This window comes from Mustela nigripes, chromosome 7, assembly GCF_022355385.1.
Source record: "Mustela nigripes isolate SB6536 chromosome 7, MUSNIG.SB6536, whole genome shotgun sequence".
Lineage (NCBI taxonomy): Eukaryota > Metazoa > Chordata > Mammalia > Carnivora > Mustelidae > Mustela > Mustela nigripes.
In genome coordinates, this window is record NC_081563.1 from 35,902,142 (window position 1) to 35,930,110 (window position 27,969).

At 42.5% G+C, this 27,969-nt stretch overlaps 1 protein-coding gene and 1 pseudogene across 7 annotated transcripts in view; one reads left to right on the plus strand and one right to left on the minus strand.

Annotated features, from left to right (window-relative positions):
* ACOXL (acyl-CoA oxidase like) overlaps positions 1-27,969 on the plus strand; it is a 347,875-nt gene that overhangs the window by 16,710 nt on the left and 303,196 nt on the right. For 6 of the 7 annotated variants that reach the window (XM_059405581.1, XM_059405577.1, XM_059405580.1 and 3 more), the window contains one exon: positions 21,257-21,353. In XM_059405581.1, coding sequence (XP_059261564.1) covers positions 21,257-21,353 — 97 coding nt within the window. Of the gene's footprint in view, positions 1-10,000; positions 10,059-21,256; positions 21,354-27,969 lie in introns of those variants that run through there. The other variant, XM_059405579.1, reaches the window with a different exon arrangement.
* On the minus strand, positions 4,142-4,867 carry LOC132022142 (U1 small nuclear ribonucleoprotein C-like; annotated as a pseudogene).

The following is a 27,969-nucleotide window of genomic DNA, read 5'->3' on the forward strand; positions in this document are numbered from 1 at the left end:
GGGAAGTCCATGAGGTCATTTGAGGCCATGACTGCCCTGAGAAGTGGGCAGAGGGGCTGGTGCTTCTCAAGTTTACACATGGAGAGAAGGACTCAGTGGCCAGCAGTCAGGACCAGGACTCAGCACTTGTGTCCCACTGCAGGTTCTTTCTCCTGTGCTCTGCGGGGCAGCTGATCCCTTTTCAAGCAGTATGAAAAGCCCACTCTTAGAACCAAGCTCTGGAGGTTTAGCTTAAGGAAGCCCTTAAAAAATGCCAGTATGTTTCGAAGGCGGACTAACTAGTTAGCTTGTGCCCAGCCAGCCCACCTTTAGCTTATCTCTTAAGAATGAGGTGGGCTCAGAGAGAAAGAGATGCCTTGTCCTTGCTGGAGAAGTCGGGGTTCCTGCACTGGAAGGGGGTGGATTTAGGGAAGGTGAAAAGTGAGATGAGTAAGACCTTTTTTGTGTCCTGGAGTGTCTTCTCAGTATCTCTTTGTCTCTCTTTCATAAATAGTTATTTATGTCATGGTTCTCAAAGTATGGTCCAGGGGTGCCCAAGACCATTTAAAGAGATTCAAAGTTAAAACCAATTTTGTAATAGTACTAAGATGTTACTGGCTTTTCATTCCCATTTGCTCTCAAAGTGGTGGCTCTCAGAGACTACATGAAATCTAATATCTCAATAGATTAGGTATAGAAGCAGATATAAGAATCCAGCTATCTTCTATTAATCCCTACCATTAAAGGGATTTGTAAAAATGCAGAACAATGCAACTTTTATTACTAAATTTGGGAGAGGGTTTGGAAAATATAGCTTTTTCATTAAAAACTTAATGAGTTTATTAGTTACTTTCAGATGATTTAATATATATTCAAATTTGTGGTCATACTTTCTAATATGGTAAATATCAGTCAATATTTGTGGGCTTCAATAATATTTTTGAATTTATTTTTTTCTAGAGCAGTTTTAGGTTTACAACAAAATTGAAAGAGAGGTACAGAGATTTTCTATCTTCCTCCTGCCCCCACATATGTGTAGTCTCCCCCATTATCAACATCACCTACCAGAATGATACATTTTTTTCTTTAACCAAGATTGAATATCATCATCATCCCAAGTCTGTAGTTTCTGTTGGGCTCATTCGTAATGTTATACATTCTGTGGGTTTGGACAAATATATAATAACATGCATACATCATTATGGTGTATTATACAGCGTATTTTCACTGCCATAAATATCCTTTGTGCTTTGCCTATTCATCTCTCCCCACATTCCACCCCTGGCAATCACTGACCTTTTTATTCCATAGTTTTTGCCTTTTCCAGAATGTCATATGGCTAAGTCATACATTATATAGTTTTTTCAAATTAGATTCTTTCATTTAATAATATGCATTGAAGCTCCCTCCATGCCTTTTGATGGCTTGGTAACTCATTTCTTTTTAGTGCTGAATAACAGTTCATTGTCTGGATGGGCCACAGTTTATTTATATGTTCACCTACTGAAGGGCATCTTGGCTGCTTCCAAGTTTTGGCAGCTATGAATAAAGCTATTAGAAACGTCTGTGTCCAGGATTTTGTGTGGCGGCCTCAGCAGTTTTGCAGAGGGCAAAGAGGTCCTTTTCATCATACTCAGTTCTGCTACAGCCCTGCCTACACATCTCGACACATATCTGTTCATGTGTTCCTCAGTCTTCTCAGTGTAGTTCCTGGGCTCTCATCTCTTTGCCTTTTTCAGTTTAGGGAACTGCAGTTTAAAATATGGAATAGAATTCTATTCTCTTCTAACTCCTGACTTGGGACAAGTAGAAGGGACTTCCTTGTAAACTGCACAGCCTGCTTAGGGATCAAGGGAAAGGCAGACCAGCAGGTTAGAAAGTGAGCAGGCAGCTCATTTGCCATACGATCATCATCAAGTGATACTGCTGCCTTACTGAGCTGACATTTGCTCATCCACAGAATGGGGATAAGGTCTGTGCTGCTAGGTCTTTATGCTACAGAGATGAGGAACTGATGAATGGGTATTCAGTGACAGATGCTGACTGCGTGTGACACCAACTTCCCTCCCCTACCCCCCAAAAAGCCACACACACACACACACACCCCTAAAAAAGAAAAAGATTAAAAACTCCATTATCTTAACAAACACTTTTCCATTCTTTCCAGTTCCTGTTCATTGACGTCATAGTTTCGGAGTTGTAATAAGAGCATAGACTAAATTTCATATTGTTTTCCCCAAGTGATTCAAGATTCTGATACCTATTTGAAAGGTCACATTGTACCATCAGGTTTGATGTTATCATGTGTAAGAAGACAGTGATCCTGATTTCTTGATGTTTCAACATTCTGCCAGAGTAGAATGCTCCACAGGAGGCCAGAAATAAACCTTCTCCATTCACTGATTCACTGAGGCAACATTGCCTCTCTGGTCTCCCATGGCTAGTCCCCCACCCCAGGCCTTTGAAGTTAAAATGAGTGTTGGGGTGGGGTGGGGTTTGTGGCCATGAGGTTCAGTAAGTGCCGCGTGTGTACAACGGGAAGTTTGTACAGGGTCAGGCTCTCCCAGGACACAAGAGGCCACGAAACCGTTTTCTTCCAAAAGAACAGAGGTTGTGTAATATCCTATGTGTATGATGACTACCTTCTTCAGCTCAAGGGTTCACCTTGCATGCTCTGCTCCCAGACATGGTATGAGCACAGCCCAGGCTCCCCTCCTAAGGAATGGCTTGCCCTCTCTCCCGAAGTCTGGCTTGCCAGGCTGAGTCCCCTGTTCCACTCCATTAGAGAGTCCCCCAGGCTCTGGGATTGCCCTGGTTGCTGAGGGCCATGGGACAACATGCTGTTTGTGGTGACAGCAGGAGGATTTGGAAAGACTCAAGTTCCTCTAGGGTTTGCAGGAAATGTTTAAAAGCAAAATACATCTGAAATGAGCTAAGCTTTGAAAATGTGTTTGAGTTTGTTTCTTGGCAAACTGGAGCTCTTTCCTGAGCGCCAGGCTGGAGAGTGGGGGTGCATGTGAGTAGGTAGGGCCCAGAAACTCAGGGAGACAACCTATAGAGTCCTACTAGGCTGGTATCCTACGACCTCCCCGCCCACGCTTTCGCAAGGCTCCCCTCCCTGATCTCTCTGTGCTGGCTCCCCTCTCCCCTTCTTTTTCTCTACTCTCTTGCCTTTCCTCCCCTAGAGCAATGCACAGTTCTCCCCCTAACTCTTGATGGTCCCCCCCCCCCCCAAGTCTTACTCACACATGCAAGTATTCATGAAGATCTTCTTACCGTAAAAAGCCAAATAATATGGAAAACCTCAAAGTTTCCTAAATCATCCCCTCCCCTAACTACTTTTTTCAGTGTGGTAAAATACCCATCCAATCACATTTACCACTTTAATGATTATTAAGTGTACAGCTCTGTGGCTTTAAGCACATTCATGTCTCTGTGCAAGCAGCACCACCATCTCCAGAATTTCTTCCCCCCACAGTAGTAATTCTGTACCCATTAAAAAATAACCCCCCTCCCGCCCTCCCCGCCAGGCCCTGGCAACCACCGATTCTATTTTCTGCCTCTTGACTGTTCGAGGAAACTCATATATGTGGAATCATACAATACTGGTCCTTTTGAATGTGGTTTATTTCACTGAGGTTAGTTCATCCATGTCTTAGTATCTGTCAGAATCTCCTTCCTTTTACTGTTCAATAATACTCCATTGTGTGGCTATACTACGTTTTGTTTTGCCATTCATCCCTAGATGCACATTCGATCCCCCAGCCACTTTTCCCACTTTAGCATGTTGTAAGGTTTTTTTTCTCTTTTTCTGTTTTTCTATGAGTTTGTATAGATGGGAACATTACGTTTTTATATAAATAGAACCATGTTTTGTTCTACAGCTTGATTTTTTAAAATTTACTTCTTATTTTTATTGGTAGGATGTATGAACATTCTTTTTTTTTTTTAAACTAAAACAGTTGACAATTTTATTTTCACATTTCACCATATGAATGAAAATTGCTTTTTTTTTGGTCACTAACTCCCCTGCCAAAATTATTCTCTCTTTGATTGGAAGTGCTTGTTCTGCTCTTAGAAAACACCCAGTCAAAGTACCATGATCTCCTGGAGAAGTCGAACAAGTAATATAAAATGGGTATAAAGGAGTTCCTGTCTCTCCTTATCTGTCTGGTTGAGTCACTCCTGGCCAAGTGCCATCACGGGGCAGGCGGGAGGTCTCATCATGGGGGGTCCAGGCATCATTGGCGGGTGGCCTCACATAGGTGACCTCATTCTAGGAGCAGGTCCCATCACCGACATCTTCCCAGGAGGAGGAAGAACCATCCATGGCATCATGGCAGGGCCTCCAGTAGGGGGTACTGGCATCATTCAGGGCAAGGAGGACCCTAAGAGAAGGGAATGCGGGAGGGGAGATCATTGTCCCTGCATGAGGAGAAGAAGTGTATGGAATAGGAGGTAACTTTCCTTGTTGAAATGCAATGGTGGTTTTGTTGGTCAGACTCTAAGCCTGTCCTTCCTTCCTTCCTTCCTTCCTTTCTCTTTCTGATTTTATTTATTTGAGAGAGAGTGAGCACAAGCAGGGGAGTGGCAGAGGCACAGCGAGAAGCAGATTCCCTGTGGAGCAGGGAGCCCGGTGGGAGGGCTGAATCCCAGGACCCTGGGATCATGACCTGAGCCAAAGGCAGATGCTTAACCGACTGAGCCACCCAAGCGCCCCTCTTCCATCCATTTCGGATAGTAGTCTTGCACATTCTCTTTGTGTTTCCTACCACTGCAGTGTCTTTCTCACAGATGGCGAGTCATGAGTGAGGCCTGTGTTGCACAAATCGCAATAAAACTTAGGTTTGCTGATCTGCAGACCTTTGGCCACTCCATCCCTTGCCATATATGAACATTCTTAATGCAAATAGTACAACGAGGTTTGGAATGAAAACCAGTCATCCCTACCCTCTGCCTTTGTCCCTCCTTCCCTTCCTCATTGACAACCACTCCTAGTTCTTTCACCAGATGTTTATGTTGTTGACCTCCATATTCCTAAATTACATGCTCAGACAGCCACTTCTTGACTGTATCATGACTCACTGTTATAGAAAACGGAGATTCTCACTACCGCACCGCTTTTTCTATTCTGTGACAATCAGCGTGTCACCATGTTTATTTCAATCAGTATCCAGTGTTCAGATTGTTATGACTCTATAAATATTATCCCCAGCCCTAATCCATGACACACCATATTTCATTTCCTTTCTTTTACAACTTTTTATGTTCTTTGGAGATATCAATTTCCCCCTTTATTCTTTGGCTTAGTTTTCTGTAAACTCATCACTCACTGACCCCACACTTCAGGATAGAACAGTTACACTCCTCTCAACTTGGTCAAACCTGTCAGATAATTGGCCATCCTCTAAACCTTCCCACGAGCACAGCCATCCTGGAGACCTCCTTCTGGGGCTTCTGTCTGGACCAGCCTTCTATATGTCTCTTCAGCGTTATGTTGGAAACTTCCTTTGCATCTCCTCTGTAGTCAAGTCACTGTTTTCCCAGGCTTTCTCTTTCTTTGTTACCCTCTGTGGGGGAATAGAGGTGGTCACAAAATAATGTTACTCCCACTACGAGGTGTGGTTGTGTTTCCTCCCCTTGAATCCGGTGGCTTTGTCACTGCTCAGCCAACAGAATATGACTGAAGTGGTAGTTTCAGGGCTCAGCTCTGAAGAGACTGGTACCTTTCCTTTCTTGAGGTCTCTTGAGGTCCTGCGCAACCAAGTACAAAGGTCTGCTAGCCTGTAACTGCCATGTTGTGAGGAAGCCTAACCTGGTCCATGGAGAGATGCTGCAGAGAGAGAAAGAGAGAGAGGTAAAGAGTTGTTAACCCACTCCCAACTGTTCTAGCTCCCAGCTGGGAAGTCATCTGAGGTGGGACCCCAGACATTGTGAAGGAGAGACAATCCGTCCCTACTTGTACCTTTGTATCCAAATTCCTGATCAAAAGCATAAGCAGAATACTAATACATTACTGTTCCAAGCCATTAAATTTGGGTGTACATTGTTCCATAGCTACAGATAACCAGAACAGTCTTTCATCTAATAGCATCCTGAGAAAGGATATAAGAGCATTATATTTTTGAGATTTTTGAGATTTTTATGTCTGAAAATGTTCACTATTCAATCGGTTGCATGTTTTTCTGGGTATAGAATTCTAGGCCGAAAATAAAATTTCTGCCACATTTTCAAAGACATTGTGCCATTGCTCTCTAGTATCCAACATTGCTCTTAACATATCTCACCGCTTCTGTACCCCAATCCTTTATAAATGGCTTTTTCTTCCTTTTGGAAGGCACACCATCATGAGCATTCTTGTTTAGCGCTGGTGTTACATTATTGGCGCTGTGACTTGATGTGGGTCTCTTTTTCTTTCAGGTAATGTGCTCTGTAATCTGGAAACTTGTGTTTTTCAGACATTTACACTATTGTCTGGAACTCCCCTTATTCAAATGTTGGACTTCCTGGCCTTGTCCTCTGATATTCTTATCCTTTCTTCTATATTTTCTATCTCTATTTTTGTTGTTGTTGTTCTGCTTCCTGGGTGATTTTTCTCTACTTTATCTTCCAACTCTCCCTGAGTTAAAAATATCTACTGTCATATATTTATTTTTTTTTAAAATTCTTTATGTTCTTCGTACCTTCATTGGTTGGTTTGTTTGCTTTTAAATAGCACTTTAGTTTTCTCGTTGTAAAATCTCTTATTTTTTGAGATTTTTCTTTTCTGTTTCCTGCTTTGTCTCTGTTTCCTTTGGCTTCCTTTTTTGAGTTTGCACTTTTGACGTCTGTCTTTTGTGTCTGAGGCTTTCCTTAAATGTCTAATCTACCTAGGGTATTTGCTCATAATAGGAGCAAAATAAATAATGTAAGTAAAATGCTGATTGTAAACAGGCAGGGTTGTTGGCCACAGGCATTCCTGATCATAGAGTAGCCTTTCCAGTGGCAGATCAGTATTACTGTTTTGTTTTTGGGCTGAGATAATTTCTCCAGAGTTTCCTGAGGGAAAGTGTGTGGACAAGGAAGGACAGACAAGTCATAATCCTCGCTGCCCAAAGTGACCATGAGCAGGGCTCCTCCCTAGGTGACTTTAGGCTGATTAGAAAATGTTCCTCTCCCAAGACATTTCACTTCCATTTGCTGGAAAATGCTTGTTAACTCTGCATTTTAAAAAAAAATTTACACTTATATATTTGACATGTACACAAAGCAAGCAGGCAGAGAGGCAGACAGAGAGAGAGGGGGAAGCAGACTCCCTACTGAGCAGAACGCCTGATGTGGGGCTCGATACCAGGACCCTGAGATCTTGACCTGAGCTGAGCTGAAGGCAGAGGTATTAACCCACTGAGCTACCCAGGCGCCTGTTAACTCTGATTTTGCTAGAATAAGTCACTTTATGGCCATCTGCTGGGAAGTTGTCAAAGCTGCCCATGATGTACAGGCCATCCTTCATGTTTGGTTATACCCTGCTTGTTGGTAAGTGGGGCCTGTGGCTGGGGTGTCTCTCCTTCACCCCCCTGTTCTCAGCATGGAACCTCTCTGTTGCCCTTTCACATCTCCTTCTCCTGACAGTGAACCCCCAGGCTTTGATGGGCTTGGGGAGGGGACTCGGAGCTGTCAGAGGAGGCTGGAGCCTCCAATTCTGAGCTGTAATAGAGTTTAGTTGCATGCTGGTTGGCTCCTCAGCCCTGTAGACCAATCATTCTCTCTCCTGCCAAGTCATCTACCTATGCCCTTGCTTGTTCACTTTCTGGCTGCCAGGATTTTACTGCTGTCCCTTATCTGCTGTTAGTTTCTCTCCAGTACTTGCTTGGCCCATATGGGTAGTCACTCCGATGAATATGCAGCTCGCACTGGCTTCAGGTGTGGAGGCTGGAAGTCAGGCTCAGGGGCGATGAGGTCAGGAATCCCAGGCACTGCTGTCCCCATGTCCAGATAGGCCCTGTCCCCCTTGTGCCCTTCTGAACTTGGGGCTCAGCAGCCAGGCTGGAAGAGAGGGACTCTTCTTGGCTTCCAGCCTGGCTCAGGCTACCCTCAAAGGCCAGCTGGTTGTTGCCCTTACGCTTCCTTGAAGGGGCCCCTGGGGTGGGGTCCTCCATGAGACCCATGCGGCTTACAGAGGGAATGGGAGACTGCTAAAGAGAAAGGGGAAATGGATGCCAGACTGACAAAAGTGTAGGCCCCCATTGTTGGCTTTCCCCTTAGTCTGTGGATAGCTGTAGGGATTGAAGGAGGTCATGGAAGAGCCCCCGAGAAGCCACGGTCTGCCTTCAGTGAGAACATGGGCAGTATCTTGGCTCTTCCGGGTAGGGACTTGCTGACTGGTGGCAAAAGCAAATGTTATACCTGCATGGGACCAATGTCTGTGTAAAGAGATTAGGGGTCATGGGCACTCATTCCTCACTGCTTCAGGAAGTGCTGTGGAAATTTCTGAGGAAGCCTGGGCCAGACTTCTAACTGAAAGCCGTTTTCTAACTGAAGACATTCTTACCGTGTTGTAAGATCTCTGAACTGTGAGCCGCTCTCAGAATACCTTCCTGCAGGCAGGGGAGTAGCTCAATCACGCCAATGACCCGGAGATCGAGGGGTTAGTGGACCATAGCTGCCCACGACTTTGGTCTGTCCAGCCCCTGCCCCCTTCTCTGTCAGCAAACCTGTAGAGGTTCTCCCGCAACCTCCAATCAGTGTGTATATATTTTTATTTTTATTTGCCTTGTACTGCATTGAGTTTCGGTACTATCTCCAGCCTTTTTAAGTTCATCTCTCTCCATCCACTAAGTTATGATGTCAAAGTTGACAATATTTATGCTCTGTTCTCCCTCCATAAAGAACACATGGCCCAGGGGTTGATTCCAGGGGCCGAGAAGCTGAGAATAGGTCTTACATGATTATGATTTAGATAAGTGATGACATCTGAGCCAAGTGGTGGGCTCTGGTTACCTGTCTTCCTGTTCATAACGATGACTTTATGGACCAGGGGCAGACCTCTGTGTTGATACTCTCTGTGGGCTCACTGAGGGCTGTAGACTCTCAGGCCCCCTGAGTGCTCTCTCCACTTAGCCCTGGCTGCCTTGGAGAGTACTGACTCAGCCCCTTCTTGGCCCTTCAGGAATCTCAAGCCTTGATGTCCAGTTGTAATTAGCCCCTGAGGCAATCTCCATGTCCGTCTTCCTAGTTCCCATTTACTTGTAAAGGGACAGGTAGGTAGGCAGGAGGCTTTCAGGGTCCAGCAGGGGACCCTGGCTCCTGTGCATATTGCTTGACCCACTGAGGGTGCTTCCTCCATAGTTGTTGGAAGGATTATTGTGGAAGATGAACAATTTTTTTCTAGATCCCTACAGAATGTGTGTACTAATGTTCCACCAAAAACATCCTTTGGGTGATCAACAGGAAACACATCAGCCAGACAAGCTAGCAGACTCCATCATTCTGTGGGCAGAGTCAAGGCCTGCGTATACCTGTAGACCACAGCTCTAGGCTCCGCAGTACCCTTAGTTACGTGGTACTGCACACCTGCTTCTGTTTTCTCAGCAAACCTCCCTTGTGCTACTCCAGCCTCATGCACCCTAAAAAATAACTGTTCGTGTGAGGTATCAAGTCTCATTTCTAAGGCAGATGCTGTTCTGGAGCCTGGGATCACCATGGTAGCCTGGACCTGTCAGGAGCCACCCCTCGGGGGGCGCAGATGCCGCATCCTCAGAATCCTGGTGGGAAAGGAAGAGCCCACAGCAGTGGCGGCCATGCCTACTTCCACCTAGTGAGGAAGCCTGTCTGAGTTCGCTGAAAGTTTGCATTTTCAGCTTGGTAGTTTGGATCTGTTCCTGTCCTCTGCTCATTTGGCCACATCTCTCCCTTTACTTCCTTCCTGCTTCCTTCCACCCTTTCCTCCTTACATCCCCTGCCTTCTCCCTCCCTCCTGGGGACTTCCTCTCTCTGCCCACAGACACCCCACTTCTCAGCGGATGGTGCAGAGAGACCGGGTTCTTGCTCCTCTGCCTTCTCATGGCCTCTGCAACTTCTCCCGACAGAACCAAGTCAAGGTAAATGCTAAACCGAAAGCTTTCTATTCTACAAAACAACCATGCCATCCCTTGGGAGGCAAGCAGCTCTGGCCACTTGTGGTCTCAAGATAACGGGGAATATTTTCTTGGGTCACACTGGGATGCTTCCTCCTGCCCCTGTGGTTTCCAGGCTAGAGTCTGAGCTCCTTGAGGGTAGGAACAGGCCTGACTTGTTTTGAATTCAGGTGCTTAATGAAAGCTGAGGAAGGAAGGCAGAAAGGAAGCATGGGGAGGGGACGTCTCCCACAGTCACTGCCTGGCAAGCCCAGGATGCAGGGGTGTGGGTGGCAAGTGGCTCCTGTCAGGGATTCCCATCAGGTTTTTGTCTCCGGCTGGGAGGATCTTTTCTTCCCCTCCGCCCTTTCTCTCTCTCTTCATGCCTTCTTCAAACTACTTTCCTAGACTTTGCCAATCAGCAAGTGTGCTTCTCTGTGGTTGCGTGAACTTCAGAGCTACAAGTAAACCGCAGTGCTTCGAAAACCCTCCCTACGCATTTTCTGTCACCCTTGTTGGTTCAGGGCCTTTGTCTTTGACAGTTACCACAGGATGACTCAACGGTTTCTGTTTCCACTCAGGGTTAGGTCATTCAGGCTGTGTAGGGGCTTGCGGGGGTGGGCGGAGGCTTTGGAGGTGGGAGGTCAGATTGTGAGGTAGCTGTGGTCTTTACTAGAAGACTGAGGGTTTCTCTGCCCGCTGCCTCTGGGAATCTGTTCTTCACCATCTCCTTTTATTGGTGAGAATGCTTGGCCATGGGTGGCACCTCAGTTCTTAATGAAGATGGAGCATTTTTATTTTCGCCATTTTCAACAAGAAGAGATTGATCGGGGGCAGGGCGCGGGGGTTGGGGGTTGATCCTGGGCGGAGCTGGAGACATCTTTTAAAGCAACATTATAAAAAGGACCAAGATGAAGGAGCAGGTCACTGAAGCAGACCCATGCTGGGAAACCAGAGCTGATTTTCAAGTTCTCATGGATTTTCATTCCAGAAACGTGGGTGCTGCCTAGAATCACGTGGAGGTCAAAGGCCCCAAGGATGTTTCTCGTCATGAGGGCATTCAAATTTGGTGTCTGAAGATATGCTTTCTAGGACACCAAAACTGACTTTTGATTTAGACTTTGAGAAAAAAAAAATACACTCCCTCCTTTTTTAAAGTTTTTTGTTTGTTGGGTTTTTAAAATGTTTTCCAAAAAACACAAAAAGATCTTTTTTGTTGTTGTTACTGTTGTCTTCTTGCTTTGTCTCTTTTCAAAATGGACTTTTTGGAATAATTTTCAATTTCTAGAAAATTTGTGAAGATAACACAGAGAGCTCCTATATACCCCTCAGCCGGTTTCCCCCATTGCTTACAGCTTACCTAACCATGGCTCGTTTATCAAAACCAAGAAAGCAGCACTGGTTCATGACTATTACCTAAACTCTAGACCTCATTCGAATTTTCTTTCTTTTTCTACCAGTGTCCTATTTCCATTCCAGGGTGTTTTATTCCACACTGTGTTTTATTGTCTTTTTTTTTTTTTAAGTGTCCTCTGATTTGTGACGGTTCCTTGGTCTTGCCATGTTTTTTATCACCTCGCCACTTTTGAAAAGTACTGGTCATGTATATTGTTGACTGTCCTTCAGTTTGTTTTGTCTGGTGTTTTTCTCACATCTAGACTGAGGTTTTGGGTTTTGGGGAAGACCCTGAGAGCAAGTGCCCTTCTTGTCAATCACAGCAGGGGTACATACTATCAACATGGCTTGTCAGCGGCGCTGTTACCCCTGATCACCTGGGCAAGGTAGTGTTTATCACATTTCTTCCTTATAAAATCACCTCTTCCCTCTGCAAGCAGGTCCCTCAGGGAAGCCGACCCTCGGGATGGTAGTGGTGGTGTGGAGATAGGTAAGCTCTAGCTGCTAGAGGAGAGAATGTTTATACAAATTATTTATTATGGGCGTTCATCTCTTTCCCCTAATGTACTTATTTATTTAAACCATTTATTTGTATTAGTATGGACTCATGTATATTTATTTTCTGCCTTGTGTTATAGTCCAGTCGTCCATTATTTATTTTGTTTTTCAGATTGTCCCAGCTTTGGCCATAGGGGGCTCTTAGAGTTGGCTCCTGTATCCCTTTGACATGCCCCCACCCTTTCGGGATTTTTTTTTTTTTTTTTTTTTTAAGGACTTCTTTACTTTATGGTACCATGAGGTGCTCCAGGCTCATCTTCTTTTTTTCCCTGCCCTCTCCTAGAAGCAGCCATTTCTCTAATGAGTCCATGTTCCTTTTGTTTGAGAATGGTTTCTAGAAACCAAGATCTGTACTTGAAGGTCTCATTTTTACATAAGGAAATGATGCCCTAACACAATTCCACTTCTGGTCCTCTGCTTTCTTCCAATATTTTATATTTAAAAATTTTAAACATACAGTGGAATTGATAGACTTTAACATTAAGATCCTTATACACACCACTTAAATTCTACCATTAATGTGTTACCGTATTTGCTATATCACATATTTGCTCATTTATCCCTCCCTTTATCCACCATATTTCATTTTTTGGGTGCATTTCAAAGCTGCTGAAATGAATAAATACATTTTTTCCCCCAAAATAATTCAGTGTGGATATCGTTAACAAGACTTCAATATGTGTTCAGGCTTTTATTTATTTATTTATTTTGGCTATAAAATGCAATGCAATGTGAAAATCTTAAATGTACACTCTCAGAGTTTAAACAAATACATAGACCTATGTAACTCAACCCCCTTTCAAAATATAGAACGTTACCATCACCCCAGAAAGTTCACTCATGCCCTTTCCACTCAGTCCCTGGCCTTATTCTCCCAGAAGTAACCACTGTTCTTTTATTTTTTTTTTAAATACTATGTTTTAATTTTGTCTGTTTTACAATTTAATGTAAGTGGAATTGCACAATATGTTCACTCAGCATATATTTTTGGTGGCATGTTAATTCAATTTAATCCTCTGCAGCAGTGAAAATGAATGATCCACAGTTACAGTAGACACCAAAGATGAATCTTATTAGCCGTGCTGAGCAAAAGAAATGAGACACAAAAGAATACATAAGGTCTAATCCCAGTTCTTTAATATTCAAAAGCAGTCAAAAATAATTTATGGAGTTCCAGGTCAGGAGAGCAGCTAGCAGTGAGCAGGCGAGAGGGAGTAATGATTGACAGAGAGGCTGAAGGGATAGTCTATGTGCTGGTGTTGTAATGCGACTCTCCTTGACGTGGGTAGGGATTGTACAGTTGTGTTTTCTTTGTGAGAATTCATTAGGCTGTCATGTTATGACTCATGCCTTGTTCTTGGTGTATTACATCTTATTAAAGTGTTTAACAGTACTAGTTCATGCTCATCAGGTGTGTGTGTGTGTGTAACAATACTATGTGTACTGGTTATCTATTGATATATAACAAATTACCTGAAAACTTAGCATCATAAACAGGAAGGTGTATTATCTCACTCAGTTTCTGTGAGTCAGGAATTTTAGAGCTTCTTATCTGGGTGGCTCTGGGTCTGGCGTGAGGCTGCAGGTAGGATGTTGGTCAGGTCTGAAGTCTTAGAAAGGCTTGACTGGGGCTGAAAGATCCACTCTCTCAAGATGGCCCACGCACATGGCTGTTGGCAGGAGGCCCGAGTTTCTCCCTGTGTGGACCTCTCCATAAATCTGCTTGGGTGTCCTCATACCATGGCACCTGGCTTCCTGAAGAGCAAGAGATTCAAGAGAGCTTAGCATAGTGTTTTCTGGGTTAATACACCTCATGTACATGTGTCACTCGTACATTCCTTTTTATTGCTAAGCAGTATTCCATTTCCGGACTAAATCAGTTTATTTCTGTTCTCTTAGTGATGGATACTTGGGCTGTTTCCAAGTTTGGGGCTATTAATGAATGAAATTGATACGAACTTTCTTCTATGAGAATTTTGTGAGCATTTTGTTTGTCTAGGGTAAAAATCTAGGAGTATAATTGTTAAGTCATAGAGTTAGATATATGTTTAATTTTATGAGAAATTGACTAATAGGCCTTTCCCCAAAATGACTGTATCATTATATATTTTCACAATAAAATGTGGGAGATTCAGTTGTTCCATATCCTTGTTAACATATTATTTTGCTATTATTTTTTTTAAAGCCATTCAGGTGGGTGGATGGTGGAATCTCATTATGGTTTTAATTTCCATTTCCATGGTGACCAGTGTCTCTGAGCACTTTCTTGTGTGTTTATTGGCCATTTGTATATCTTCTTTCTAAGGTGTCTGTTCACGTCTTTTGGAGGGCATCTATTTGTGTGTGTGTGTGTGTGTGTGTGTGTGTATAATTTACAGACATCATTTTATGTAACCACCAACACAATTAGGACATGGAACTGTTCCGTCACCACAGAAACTCCCTATATTTGTCCTTTAGAGTCAGATTCTCCCCATCACTCTACCCACCCGTGGCCACCAATCTATTCCTCCTTGCTATAATTTGTCATTTTGAGAATGTCATAAAATTGAAATCATATATGACTTTTTGAGATTCGTTTTTTTGTACTCAATACAAAGTTCCTGAGATCCATTCAAGTTGTCATGTGTAGCAGTGGTTCACTCCTTTTTATTGCTCAGCAGCACATGGTATGGATGTACTACACTTTTGTCCCCAGTTGAGGGACATTTGGATTATTTCTAGTTTTTGGCGATTGCAAATAAAGTTGCTATAAATTCATGTATCAGTGTTTGTGTAAACAAAGGATTTCATTTCTCTCAAGTTCATACCTAGGAGTGGTATTGCTGAGTTATGTAAGAGTATGTTTAATTTCAAAAGACATTAAAAAAGGGGCTCTACCATTTTTTTATTCCCACCACCAGCAAAGGAGAGAACCGGTGTCCTCCTAAACACTTGATATTTTCAGATATTGTCAGTATAATTTCTTTTAGCCATTCTAATAGTTGGTTTACCATTATTTTATTTAATTTATTTTTTTCTTTAGTTTAGTTTAGTTAGTTCCTTGTAGTTTGGTCTTGATTCCACATGTGAGACTTCCAAGACAGGTATCTTACTCATGCTGGAGGTCCACACCCCACTCTTCTCTCAGGAAAGATGCAATTAGTATCTTTTGTTTCAGTTCTTGCTTGTGGCATATCCTAGCTCAGAGGTTTTCAAGCTTGTTCTTAGTAATGGCACCATTTTGTTTTTGTTTTTGTTTTCAAGCTAAATCCTACATGGAACACTAAAAGATAAGTCAGATGATGGCAGAGCTGCTAGGGGAAGAACTGGGCCCTCTCTTTACCCCCACAGCTGTCCTCAAGGTATCCCCCAGTTCCTAAGGCCTCTGTCTGCAATCTGAGGCATAGAGAATAATATTTGCCAAATCCTCATATCTTATAGATTCAAGAAGATGAAGAAATTATATATGTTACAATACTGAAAAAGCATTATTGTTTATGATTTCTACCCCATTGTTCTATAAATGGCATCTGAAGTGGCCTATTAACATTGTTAAATGTGGAGGTTGGTATTTAAAGACAGAAAACACGTAGATATTCATGTTGTGTAGGGCTTCAGAGAGCTCTACGGAGGGCCGCTGCGTGGGGGTTGTTCCTAAAATCCTGATCTTTCCCATTGCAGAAATTGTTACCTTTTTTATTGAAAAGAATTTATGTATTCTCTTTTAAGATAATCAGGTGCTCAGGCTTTCAGGCAGCTTCTAAGGCAGTTTTAACTTCTTTATTGCTTAACTACTTGGTGGTGGCCGTTCAAATGAAGAACAGTTGCCATCTAGTGGTCATTTTAAGGGTACAATTTAAAATATCTAAAAATAAAAAATTTTTTAAATGTCTTTTTTTAAAAGGTATTTTAATACGATTCAAAGTTGGAATACATAAAAAGGTAGACTACTATTTGCCAAGTTTCCCCACTTCTTCCCCACATACACAAAAAGTAAACACTGCTCATAGTTTCTGGTGTGTCTCTTAAGAGAATAAAAAAATAGCAACAACACATAGACAAGCAAATACGTAGTCTTCTTCCCCGCCCCCTTGCCCCCACTTTTTAACATACAGTACAGCAGTAAAAGTAACATATTCACCTGTTTGCACCTTACTTTTTTATTTAAAACATATCTTGGCAATTTCCTTATATAGGCATATAGACAGATTTTCCTTTTTATGTAATAATTTCACTGTATGGCTAGGCCGTACTTCACTCAATCACTTATCTTTTAGATATTTGCAGGGTTGTGCTATTTCTGCCCATGTAACATTAAACTCAGGTCTGGTAGTGTGTTTTGGAAGTGAGGGTGGGCAGCGGAATGGGACAGACCTCTCATCAAAATGTCTTAACTTGTTTTAACTTGTCTGTATTAGAAAATGTTCTGTAATGTCTCTTGATCCACATTTTTTCTTTTTTGAATACAGAATTTCCTTAACTTGGGTATTAATAGTTGAGAACTATATATTAGTAACCCAGTTTTCTTGAGTTCCGATTATGTTATAGTTTTTAATAATTTCTCAGTGCCTTTGGCTGGTGTGTGTATTCTCTGTCCTCCCCTGATCTTGCAGTCTGTCTTCTTTTTTCTGCACAGATTAACATAAAGTCATTACTCAAACTTGACTCCTGTGAGATGCTTGGTGTCAGTATAAGCAGGAAGCTTAATTTAATGTGAATTAAGTAGATGTGAATTACAATTTTGAAGTAGATGAATAACAACCATTTTATCAAAAAGTTACTGGAATGGAAATGTGAAGAAAATAGCTAATAACTGATGCTTTAAAATCTTGTCTGTATAACACACTTCATGGCATTCCCATAGGCTTTACTGTCTTGTCTTTGTAGTGTGAAATGTCTCTTGATCCCCTGCTCAGTGAGGAGTCTGCTTCTCCCTCTCCCGCTGTCCCTCCGCCATGCTCGGGTGTGTGCTCTCTCTCTCTCTCTCAAATAAATAAATAAAATCATATATATGTATATATGATTATATTAAAACATTATATAAACTATGTAAAATTTATGCATATAATGTATATAAACATTATATAAAATATTTATAAAGTATATACATATACTTGTGTATGTGTATGTATATATACATATCGTGTATATTGTGTATATATATATTATATCTCCTCACACATACTTTATAAACATGTTTTTAATTTTATTTTATATATTTTAAATTATACCATTAAAATGATTGTTTATATAACCAGAAATCCATATGAAAGCTACTGACTTTGATTGTGTTTCCTGCCAAGCTCTTCTTGTTTGCAGTAATTGTAGCTGGTTGTCTTGAGGGCTCCAGATACACAGTCATATTGTATCAATTACTTATGATGCAAAACATAGTGGTTCAAAGCAATACACATTTATTATTGATCGCGAGTCTGTGGGTGGCTGAGAGGTTCTTCTGACATTGGCTGGGCTCATTCATGAAGTCAGCTGTGGGTTGGATAGGCAGCTCTTTTGATCTTGACCAGGATTTTCCAGTGTGGGCCTTGCTTGGAGGTAGGCTGATCTAGGATGGCCTTGGCTGAGACAACCCGGCTCTCCTCACATGTCTCTTACTTTATACCTTCCGTCCACGTGGCAAACTAGTCAGGCATGTTCTTAGATTAGCTCAAACATATGCCCATGGGATTGCAGAGGAGCAAGAGAGGAAGGGAAATGTATAAGCACTTTTCTAAGCCTTTGCTCTCCTCACATCTACCAATATGTTAATGACTGAAGCAAATCACGTGGCCAGGCCCAGATTCAAGGGGTGTGGGAGTATGCTCAGTCTCTTCATGAGAACTGCAGTGTCAAAGGGCAAGGATCAGGGGAGGTCTAGCATAGAGACCATTATGACAATCAGTGAAACACATGGATCATCTGTACTTAGTTCTCCCTGTTTCTTTCCAATTTCAGTTTCCCTAATTGCTTTCCCTTGTCGAATTGCATTGGCTAATACTACCAGAATAAAGTTGAACAACCACCCCTTGTGACTTTTTTCAGAGCCAAATTTTAGATTTGTTACTTGCAATTTTTCTGTTTTCTAATTTTCTTTTAATAATTTATTTTTTTCTCCTTTTTTTTTTTTTCTCCCTAACTTCTTTAGTCAGCTGCTTAGCAGTTACTGTTAATGACCTACCCTAATCCCTCTACCAAACCTGTACACTCATCTCCTAGCTGCTCTCAGTGTTGACCGGTATCAACCCAAGGCTGAACTTCCTTGGAATTGTCCTTGACATATGGGAGTTGCCTTCCCAGGAAATGGCTAAGGTTATGCCCTCTGCCCATGAAGGCAGAAAGCCTATGCTTTCTTCCCTGTCTGAAGGACAGGATAGGACCTCTCCACAGTGCCATTTATACTCCAGAGTGTCCTGCTGAATCACTCTAAGGCTGGACTTCAGCTAAGCCCACATTTTGTAAGCTCCCCAGCACCCTGTATTCTCTGAAGGCCTCCTATCCTCAATGATGTCCAGAACCCTACTGCACACCCACATTGCCAGTTGCCTGTGGCTTGCTCTTTTTCTCCATTTTTCTTATAGTATCATTGTATCAATTCTGTGCTAGTATCTTTTTATTACTTATGATTGGATGATTTGGATATAATTGAATGATTTCTGGCCTGGCTTTTCTAAGAAGTGTCAGGGTTGGGGAGCCAGAGAAGCTGAGATAGTGGTCTGGGATTCGTCCCTTTTCACAATACAAAATCTTTTCCCTTTCCTGCTGCCACAGAGATAGACTGCTTCTTTCAAACACAGCCTGTCCATGTGACTTTGCATGTTGCCCTGACCCTGAACCTAGCTCAGGGACCAGCGAGCCTTCTTTCCTGCTTTTACCTTCTTACCTGCCTTTCCTGTCTTGCTGTTCCAGATCAGAACTACAAGCTTTACCTCTCTGTGTGTACAGCTTAAATTTAGAAAGTGAACTTTTACCTGCATTTTTTTTTAAAGATTTTATCTATTTATTTGATAGAGAGAAATCACAAGAAAATGGAGAGGCAGACAGAGAGAGAGAGGGGAAGCAGGCTCCCTGCTGAGCAGAGAGCCCGATGCGGGACTCGACCCCAGGACCCTGAGATCATGACCTGAGCCGAAGGCAGCGGCTTAACCCACTGAGCCACCCAGGTGCCCCTTACCTGCATTTTTTGAGAGTTGCCACCAATTGGCCCTTGTGTTGTGTGTGATCTCTTGCTCTGGTTCTTTTTGCCACTTTCTCCTGACTAAAGCCTGCATCAACTCAAACAAGTTTTACTTCTAAGTTAGTATCTGGAGACTTTTCCTGACTTCTAGTTTCATTGACAATGGAATGTTTATTTATTTATTTTTAAAAGATTTATTTATTTATTTATTTATTTGAGAGAGAGGGAGAAACAGATTCCCTGCTGAGCAGGGAGCCTGACACAGGGCTTGATCCCAAGGACCCTGGGATCATGACCTGAGTTGAAGGCAGATTCTTAATGACTGAGTCACCCAGGCGCCCTAGAATGTTTATTTTCTATTCTCCTTAGGAAAACACTTATTTTATGCAGTAATGCTTATACTGAATTCTGCACTAGTTGCTCTGAGATCAGGTCTACTAGATGACTTTAAATAAATAAATAAATAAATAAATAATAAAACAGTTCTTCTGTTGGGGGGTTTCTGTGTCCGTTCTTTTTTGCTGGTGGAGATGGATTTCTTTCTTTCTTTCTTTCTTTTTTTTTTAATATTCCTGGATGAATGGTGGGTCTCCTTGGATTCTTTTATTACCTGACAACTGAATGGATCAGAGAAAGCCAAGATGATTGAATTGGTTCTTGTTCCGTCTGGGGCAATTGACCTGCAGGTTATTTAAGAAAAATGTTTAAATGTGAGACACTGTGCTGGTCCTGAGGAGCTACATGGTTCAAGACTTGGACCCTATACCCATGCAGTTCTATTTCTTGTTGGGAATGAACTTTGCATAATGATAGTACGTGTGGTTGGCATGCTTTTTGGGACATACCTGAGAACACGGTCTCTAGGATCTAATTATGAGACTACAGGAAACAAAGAAATTTATGTTCAATCACCATTTAATGGGATGTACTGTGGCCAGACCCTTGTGTTGGTGCTGAGACTATAAATATGAATCTAACACACTACTAGCCCTTGAGAAGGAGGAGGGGTGAAGAAGAGTATGAATATGGAGGCTAATATTCTTGAGCACTTACTATACATATACAAGCACTGGGATAAGCATTTGAGGAGACAATCCTCTGAGTCATGTGCAATTATCATTCCCGTCTTACAGATGAGAGGATGGAGGTACTGGGAGGCCAGGTCACTTGATGCTGTCACTCTGTCACATTTAGTGACAGAGCCAGGAGTCAAGCCTGAGTGAGGTTTCTTCCAGGCTCAGGCTCTGCTTGCATTTAAGCATTTTAAGTGGCAGAGTGGAAACCCCCCTTCTATGTCAGTTTAAGTTCATTGAGAAGCAGACAGGAAGATGGGACTAGATGAGCGAATGACTTATGGATGGGGGTGGAGCATGCAAATCTGTGAAGGATGATGGGAGGGAGCTGGAGAAGGTGGGAGAAACTTCCAAATGTGTGTAGGCAGGTCTACTCTGTGAAATGAGAGAGCAGAAAGGGCACAGTGAGGTTACAAGAAAGCCTCAGTGGGCCATTTTTTTTTGGGGGGGGGTCTCCTGGCACAAGTTGACTACTGGACAGTAATGGCCCTAATCTAGAAGCTTGCCCTACTCAATCACCAGCTGGGAGCAGCCCAAGAGCAAAGTCACCTGGGGTGAGTGCCACAGTTAAATCCAAGGTATGGCACCTGGAGGGACTGGTGGGTTCTCTGGAAGGAAACTCTAGGCAACATTCCTTGTGGCCACTACAATCCACCCCTTGTACCACACAGGTCACTCCTTCTCTCCCATCCCCCCAAATGCTACTCATCAGTTTCATCTCAGAAACCTGAAAATCTTGCTCTTGCAGAGGGGATGTTGGAGTTTTGTTTTAAGGTCACCCTGTGAGGAAATCCTTCCTTCTTTCCTTCCATTTGACCCTGCTATATTGAACACAGGGTCTGTGTTACACAGTAGACCTTCTTCGACACACAGTATCAAATGAGATGTAAAGAGACCTAGCAAAGCTGTCTGTTTCTTATCTCATCAGGCACCTTGGTCCACAGGCCTTATTCAGAGTCTTCAAATCAATGTTTTAACATCCATTTTGTATTTGTTCTTCACAGGTATGATTTAAATCTGGATGAAATAAGAGCTTTGACGTTTCAGAGAGTGAAGTTTGTCATGGGTCTACCTGTGTTAAAACGTGCTATTCAGGAACAGGTAAGTTTCATTGTTACTTTGCTGTGATGTGTGTATGAGTGTGAGAGAGAGACAGAGAAAGAAAAAGATTTTATTTCTGTTTTGTTTGCTTTTGTGACTTGTGGAAACCATTTATTTTGTCCCAGGGAAAATTGCCATCATAATGGGGGAATGCCTTCTTCAGCCCCCTTTTTTGCCCCACTCTCTGATAACCTAACTGATCTTCTTCCCTTAGCCCATAGGTGTATTCGTGTCTCCCAAGATCATAGGTTAGGGGGTAGGGGAATCAGCAGAAGTAATGATATATATGTTTACAAAACAAATATAATTTGGGGCATAAAATTCAAATATCTGAGAAAGGTAATGAACTGATTTTATAAGCTTTTAAAGCATTTAGATGTGTCCAAAATGTAGGGGTCTTTTTTGTCTAAACACTGCTATTCTAAACTCAGTTAAATTATTTTAGTCAAATTTAGCCTAATTAAAAAGAAAGAAGGAAAGAAAGAGTATGTGATTAGAGAACTCCTTTGTGGATATGAACATTAGGAGCTATTTATTTTAGGCAAGTTTAAATCAATCTCCATTTCATTCAGCTTCATGGCTTCCACAATGAAACAGAACAGAATTCCTGGTGAGAGCCTTCGGAGAGGGTCTTGAACTGGGGAGAAGCTTCAGCTTGTGGATGGCTGAGAGGTGGAGCCTGGCCCTCTTCCTGACCACCATAGTCTGTGGAGGGGGAGTCTGAGGGCTGAAGGGGTCGGGGTCTTCCCCATTCAGGGGGCCACTGAAGGCTTAGTTCTCTGTGCAATGTAGATCAGAGCCATGGCCTGAGGTCCCTGTTTGAGAATAGAACCCTACCCTGTCACACCCTGCCTCCCCCCACCTTTTGGTTGGCTGTACTGAGGAGGCAAGGACAGAACTCAGCATCTTCTTGTCAAAAGGCAGAGCTCTGGCCCCTTCTGTTGAAGCACTGTGGCCACCTCCAAGGTAACAAAAGGCACACTTAGCTGGAGAGGAAGGAAGCAAAACAACCACATCATGCAGGGAAGGGTGCTTGCAAAGCCTGAAGAATCGTTTCATACCAAGCAGTTTGACAAGTGGATTTCAAGCTAGTAAACTATCTCTCAGTGGAACATTTAGAGCTGTGAATACAACCAAGAAAGAAAACCCACAAAAGACCCCAACCCTCTTTGGTTTCAGACACTTTATGAGTCTGGCCTCTGTACATCTGTCCTGGGGCTGGTTGGAAGGTGAAATCTTGACACGTGGTCAGTCTTCTGGTCTCTTAATCAGTCCAATATGTCCATGATTTAACTTAGTGTCAATATTCAAGACCCAGATGAGAGTTGATCCTTTAACGAAGTTTACTAATTGCTGCTTATCACACTGAGTCTAAAGGATTAGCCTGTGTAATCTTGCTCCTGATGAAGCTGTTGGTCCCTGGATCCAATTAGCTTCCCATTTTTGTGCCTCCCCTTGTGGTCTTAGGCAGTTCGGACGACCCCGTCCTGGATGATTGAGTATAGTCCCTGCAAGCAGCCGCAGGACCGGCCCTAGACAATCCCTCCAGTTCATTTCTGTGAGTTACTTCAGCCTCTTTGGCCCTTCTCTCTGTGTGAGCTCACAAAACCCAATGAACCTGAAGGAAATTAAATGAGTTGGTCATCAGGGCGGCAGGCTCATCTCTTCGGGTGGATGTCGTGAAACTCGGCAGCACATCTGTGTTTGAAGGCTCTCAAATTCCACTCTGTAAACAGCTGGAGGAGCTGTCCACATCCAGTAATTCTAGAAGAAGTGTTACATGATTCATTCTGCCTCTTAATAAAAATATTGAGTCATGGCCGTACTGCCTGTTCAGAGAGCGTTCCAGGTCTTTCCATCCTTCCCTGGCCCCCATTTCGTGTTGCTGTTAGCTTTTGTGGATGATCCGATGAACTCCAAGGCAGAAGGCCGAGTGTAATGTGTAATGATGATGTTCTCGAGGACAAATGAGGAGTGAGCCTCATTCGTTCCAGGTCTCCATGGACAGTCCACGGGCCAAGAATAAGCCATTAAAATATTCCACTCTGCATTTTCCCCTCTGCCATCTGCAATAGATTTGAGATGTTCTAATAATTTCAAAAGGAAAAAACAATATCTGAGTCTGACTACAGAGTATACACACACATGTGTGCATGCATACACATTGAACAACATCATTGTACCTCCCAGACATTTTCTGCACCTGTTTCCAGCGATATCACATTCATGCCCTTCAGCCAACCGTCCTCTCCTTTCCCAGCGGAAATCCTGGATGGTGGAAGTCACGGACTCCCTGCGTTTCCAGAGATGGGGAGATGGAGGACCAGGTGGGAGATCGTCCTCTGTGGCGGTGTTGAGACTGCAGCCGACAGGCTGACACCCCTGCATCCAAATCACCATAACCAGTAATAGCAGCTCAGACTCACAGAGTACATATCCTTTGCCAGTCACAGCGCTGAGAACTTTAGATGCATGATCTCATTTAATATCCACAACATCCAGAATGGTATTCCGATTTTACAGATGAGTAAATTGAAGACCAGAAATTGGCCTGAGGCTATACAGCTAGTAAGTTGTGTATATAACTAGTGGAACACAGATTTAAACCCAGCTGGTCCTTCTTTCTGAGTCCACTTCCATTTGGTGGTTCTTGCCCCTGGCTACACACTGGAGTTGCCTGGAGAACTTTCCAAACTCCTGCTGTCCGAGCTTTGGCTCAGGCCAATGAAATCAACATTTAAATTTCCCAGGTGATCCAGTGTGTGTCCTGTCCTGGCTTGAGTACTGCTCTCCACTATCCTTCCTTTCTGGTACTCTGTACCGTCTACCCCAAATTGTTCCCATTCAGCATTTGGTCTCTGGCAATCATGGTTCAGGGCTGACTTGTAGGAATGCTCTATCCCAACATTTCTTTTCCCCAGGAGGAAGACAGTTGGGATCAGGCTGTTCCTGGCCAACAGGAGTAAGGAGTGGGGGTAGATATTTGAATAATGAAGCATCCATTCTATGACCTCCCACCCCCCATCATGTTCTTTCTCACTCTGAACTCTGATGGTCCTCATCTCCATGATCCACAGTGGTGCTGGGCATGGAAGCATTGTTATCTAAACTAGTGGTTCTCAAAGTATGGTCTGAGGACCCCTGGAGGTACCCAAGAGCCATTCAGGTACTACCTGAAAAGTAGGTGTCCAACTTTGTGTGCATGATACCAGATTTCACCATAAACTTCAACCAAAACAGCCTATGGCAACAGATGGAGTGCAGAAGCAGATGTGAGAGTCTAGCCGTCCTTCATTAAGCCAGACGCTACAATAATTTGTAAAAATGTAAAACAATGTCATTCTTCTCACGGATTGTTTTTTGGTTTGGAAATTATGGTTATATTCCACAAGAATTATGTTATTTATATGTAACGGATATAGTATTGTTATTTTTAATGTGAAACTTTTAAAATTCTCAGTTTTAATTATGGTGTGGTAAATTATGGACATAGCCTACATAAACAAAACTCTTTGGAATCTTTGATCATTCTGAAGAATGTAAAGGGGTCCAGAGACCATAACATTTGAGAACCACTGATCTGAATCATCTACTGTTTTCTCAGGAAGTCCATTCTCAGATCAGCTTGAAGGGGAACTGGCAGGAGCCTTTATTTGTTATACTATGGCTTTATGTGGCTTTCCATTTATGTTATATTTATTATACTATAATTATATATTTCAATCAGAATTTTAGTCTCAGTTTGGGATGGTTTTTGTTTTTGTATTTAAAGAAATACCAGGTGGGTACTCTTACCTAAATTGGAATAAGACTCTGAGGTCAACTCACTTTAGAAGGTATTTGGGAGGGGTGCCTGGGTGGCTCAGTCAGTTAAGTGTCTGCCTTCGACTCAGGTCATGATCCCAGGGTCCTGGGATCGAGTCCTGTGTCAGGCTCCCTGCTCAGTGGGGAGGCTGTTTCTCCCTTTCCTGTGCCTGCTACTCCCGCTGCTTGTGCTCTCTTTTTCTCTGATAAATAAATAAATAAGAAGGCATTTGAGAATAGGGAGAATGGTTGTATTCCTAATTAGACTCTAAAAAAAAAGGAACAGCCTTTCCCGGGAAATTACATGGAAGCCACGGGTGTGTTGTGCAGAATGAGCTCAGTAGAGAATGTGCCAAGAAGGTGAGGATGTCTCCTCTGCCACTAGCCCTGTTTTACTAGAGCTAATCTCACCCCGGCCTGCTCTGCTGCCCACACAAACCAGTGCCAGCCCTGATTGGTCCTGCAGACCATGACCATAACCATAACCATAACCTCCCCGACCCCATCCCAGTACTGGTTCTCAACCTACTTTGAGCTCTTGGCTCTAACACCCTAGCCTTGGCTCTGCCCTTGGCCCTCTGGCTTCTGTTTGTACTGGAACCCAGGCTTTTCCTAGCGGGCTGTGACAGGCTACCCCTGGCTCTCAGTCTTATATGCTGCCTTTGGCAGGAGTCCCTGTCCCAGCTCCAGCTCTACAGACTTGGACCCCGGTCACTTGGCCAGCACTCTGGCCAGGCCAGCTCTGGCCACAAGGGATGCCGTGGAGGATTGGAGCAGAGATGACAGGACAGAGTGGCCTGTTTACAGAAGTCCCTCTGTGTAGATTGGCAACTGAACTGATTTATCATCTATCATGGCCGCAGGAATTACTTGAAAGAGTATGCCAGGGAGTGAGTTGGGATCCACGCAGGGATGGACTCTGGGGTACCCGGAATCCTGGTGTTCTTCGTTTACTGCACTGTAAACAATTTGGCTTAATGAAAACTTCTTATTTTGAAGTTTAGTTATTATTCTTACAGTGAAATGTTAGGTTAAAAATAACCATAATTATTACTTACTATAATTTGCTAAGTTCCTTCTATGTGCCAGGTGAGACGATTCATTCATTTTACAACCATTTATCGAACACCTACAATGAGCCAGGCATTGGTCAAGAGGCAGTGAATAAAGTAGGCAAACATACCTGTTTTTATGGAGTTTATATAGTAGTTTTGGATGAGGCAGACAATGAAATAATGAACAAGTAAATTTATGGTACTTGATGGTTGTCGATGCTGCCAATAAAAATCAATCATCGTGAATAATAAAATGACTGAAAACACTTAAAAAATCAAACAACTGTTTTTCTGAAAATAAATGAATTTAATTAAAAAAAATCAAACATGGTAAATTGGAAAAGAGGTAAAACTGTCTCTCTTCACTGATAACATGATCTTATATGTAGAAAAACCTTCTATGTTAAAATTAGTGTAAAATAATGCACTTTCCATTAACCTAAATAAGGTGCTCATCAGTATGATACATTGATCATTACATGTTGTCAATACTGATAAATTATGTGATTACGCTAGTAATCAAAAAAATTTCCAAAGCAGCTAGGAATTTGGTAGGAAGCATGAGCTCCCAAGAGAAGAGGTATTAAATTTAAGGCAAGAATTTGGAAAATCCCAAACTGTCAGAATACTACACTGATGTTGTGAAGGGAGAAAAATATCCTTAGATAGAGCCATGGGAATGTCACCTTTCATTGTTCCTGATATTGGACTTTCCTGGAATGGTCAAGGCCCCTGGGGTGGCCAGAAGTATAATAGCTACATCTAATCTTTGTTACAGACTTCTCCCAGCACTCTGCTCAGGTGTCCTACTATGTGGCCCCAGCAGAGGATCAGCAGAGAATAAGGAAACACCAGAGAGTAAGAAAAGATGGTGTGGAGGCCATGGTTCGAAGTTTAGATTTTCTTGCAAAATAAACTGGAGTCTTTGGAGAATTTTCACTATGGAGGGGTGGGGTTGTGGGAGAAAGAGCGGGGAAGCACAGCATGATGCTTATTTTTAAAATATTATCATGCCTTGATCGAAATTTACAAGTTGATTCAACAAAACATATATGGAAGTGCAAAAGACCTGGCATCGTTAAAGCAGTTCTGAAAAAGGATGTATTTGGAGGACTTTCACTGCTTGATTTCAAGACTTACTATAAAGCTACTCAAGTTTGGCATAAGGACAGACAAATAGATGAATGGGACATTATGGAGAGTCCTGAAATAAACCCATACATATATGATCAATTGATTTTTAAACAATGTTGCCAAGGTAACTCAGTGGGGAAAAAAAGTCTTTTCAGTGAATGGTTCTGGAACAAGTAGATAAATATATAGAAAGAAAATTAACCTTGATACATGCAAAAATAATTTGAGATGTATTATGTATATAAACATAAGTTCTAAAATTACAAAGTTTGTAGAAGAACAAAGGAGAATGTCCTTCTGACTCTAGGATGGGCAGAGGTTTTTTAGAGAGGACCCCCCCAAAATGCTAAACATATCAAAGAAAAAAACTGATAAATTGGTCTTTATCAAAATCAAAAACTATTTTTCATCAAAAGACATCATTAAAAGAATAAAAAGGCAATCCATAAACTAGGAAAAAGTATTGGCAATGTATTTATCTGAAAAAAACTGTGTTGACATATGAAGGATTTGTACCCAGAATATATAAAGAATCCCTAGAGCTTAGAGATAAAAGGACAAACAACCCAATCTAAAAAATGGGCAAAAGACCTGAACAGACACTTCATAGACATACGTAACTG